This window comes from Lepus europaeus, chromosome 7 (genome assembly GCF_033115175.1).
Source record: "Lepus europaeus isolate LE1 chromosome 7, mLepTim1.pri, whole genome shotgun sequence".
NCBI lineage: Eukaryota > Metazoa > Chordata > Mammalia > Lagomorpha > Leporidae > Lepus > Lepus europaeus.
The window spans coordinates 112,917,731-112,919,404 of NC_084833.1; the positions used below are offsets into that span (position 1 = coordinate 112,917,731).

General features: G+C 49.0%; 1 protein-coding gene across 1 annotated transcript; it reads left to right on the plus strand.

Moving 5' to 3' along the window:
• Positions 1–503: 503 nt before the first annotated feature.
• On the plus strand, positions 504–1,462 carry LOC133764748 (olfactory receptor 10G6-like). Its single transcript, XM_062198433.1, is given in 2 exon segments — positions 504–924; positions 927–1,462. Coding segments are annotated over 2 exon segments (924 nt in total). The 5' UTR covers positions 504–536.
• Positions 1,463–1,674: the final 212 nt, after the last annotated feature.

Genomic DNA, 1,674 nt, shown 5'->3' on the forward strand with positions numbered 1-1,674 from the left:
AGAAGACAGTGATACAGAGATCCACGACAGATGTAGCTGCAGCCATAGCTCTGTTGCCCAGCAGGAGCCCAGCTTGGATCCCAGTTCCATTCCAAACCCTGCTGAGTGTTTCAGTATTGCCCCTGAGCCTTGTGGCCCAGGCACACCATTTGGATGTTTGTCTCCAGTTTATAAATAAACTGTTAGACCAAATATTATTGGAAAGATGGTGTATGCAGTATATAGCTACATGGGTAGCTGAAGCATTGGAAAGCAAAACCAAGATCGGAGAGGGCAGTTACTGAACACAGAGTCTGTTACTTTTAACCTTGGAGAAAACAACTGCTCCCTGAAACCAAGCAGCATCTCAGAATCAAGAGCTGGGGAGAGTATGAGGTGAGAATGATGAAGAGAGTAATGAAGAGCGAGGGTGAGAGAGGGAGATTCTTTCTGTCCATATTTGGAAATGACACAGAATGGATATGCTATGCCTAGAGATTTTAAAGGAATCCTGAGTCCTATCTCTTCTTCTTTTGGCAGATGTGACCAGCAAAGAAATGCAAAGTGGCAACCAGACTTTTGTGTCTTATTTCATTTTGGTGGGCCTGCACCACCCACCACATCTGGGGGTGCCGCTCTTTCTAGCTTTCCTTGTCATCTACCTCCTCACTGTCTCTGGCAATGGGCTGATCATCCTCATCGTCTTATTCGACATCCGGCTCCACCGCCCCATGTACTGGTTCCTATGCCACCTCTCCTTCTTGGACATGACAATTTCCTGTGCTATTGTTCCCAAGATGCTGGCTGGCTTTCTCTTAGATAGTAGGGTTATCTCCTTTGGCGGGTGTGTGATCCAACTCTTCTCTTTCCATTTCCTGGGCTGCACTGAATGCTTCCTTTACACACTCATGGCGTATGACCGGTTCCTAGCCATCTGTAAGCCTTTGCCATCACGACCCGCAGTGTCTGTAACTACTTGGCTTTGGGCACCTGGTTAGGAGGGACCATCCACTCACTTTTCCAAACAAGTTTCATGTTCCGGCTGCCTTTCTGTGGCCCAAACCATGTTGACTACTTCTTCTGTGACATCCCTGCCATGCTGCGCCTCGCCTGTGCTGACACCACCATTAATGAGCTGGTCACGTTTGTGGATATTGGCTTCCTGGCTCTCACCTGCTTTATCCTCATCCTCACTTCCTATGGCTACATAGTGGCTGCCATCTTGCGAATCCGGTCTGCAGAAGGGCGCCGCAATGCCTTCTCTACCTGTGCTGCCCACCTCACTGTTGTCATTGTCTACTATGTGCCCTGCACCTTCATTTACCTGCGCCCTGGCTCGCAGGAGCCCCTGGATGGGGTGGTAGCTGTTTTCTACACTGTTGTCACTCCACTGCTTAACCCCATCATCTACACACTCCGCAACAAAGAGATGAAGGCAGCATTACGGAGACTCGGAGGCTTCCAGGAAGTACAGCGTCACTGACTCCATCCAGCACAGATGCTGCAGACACCGAAATGCAGGGTACTGGAGGGGACACCAAGCAGCTGACAAGATTTGCACACAGAAAGAGAAATAAGGACACACAGAGAGGAGGACTCCTAAGTAGAGAGGGGGGAACCTGGAAAGTTCCACATGTAACATGCTCTCAAATGTGTTTTTTCATATGCCTTCCTCTAGAACCAATCAAAGCCACT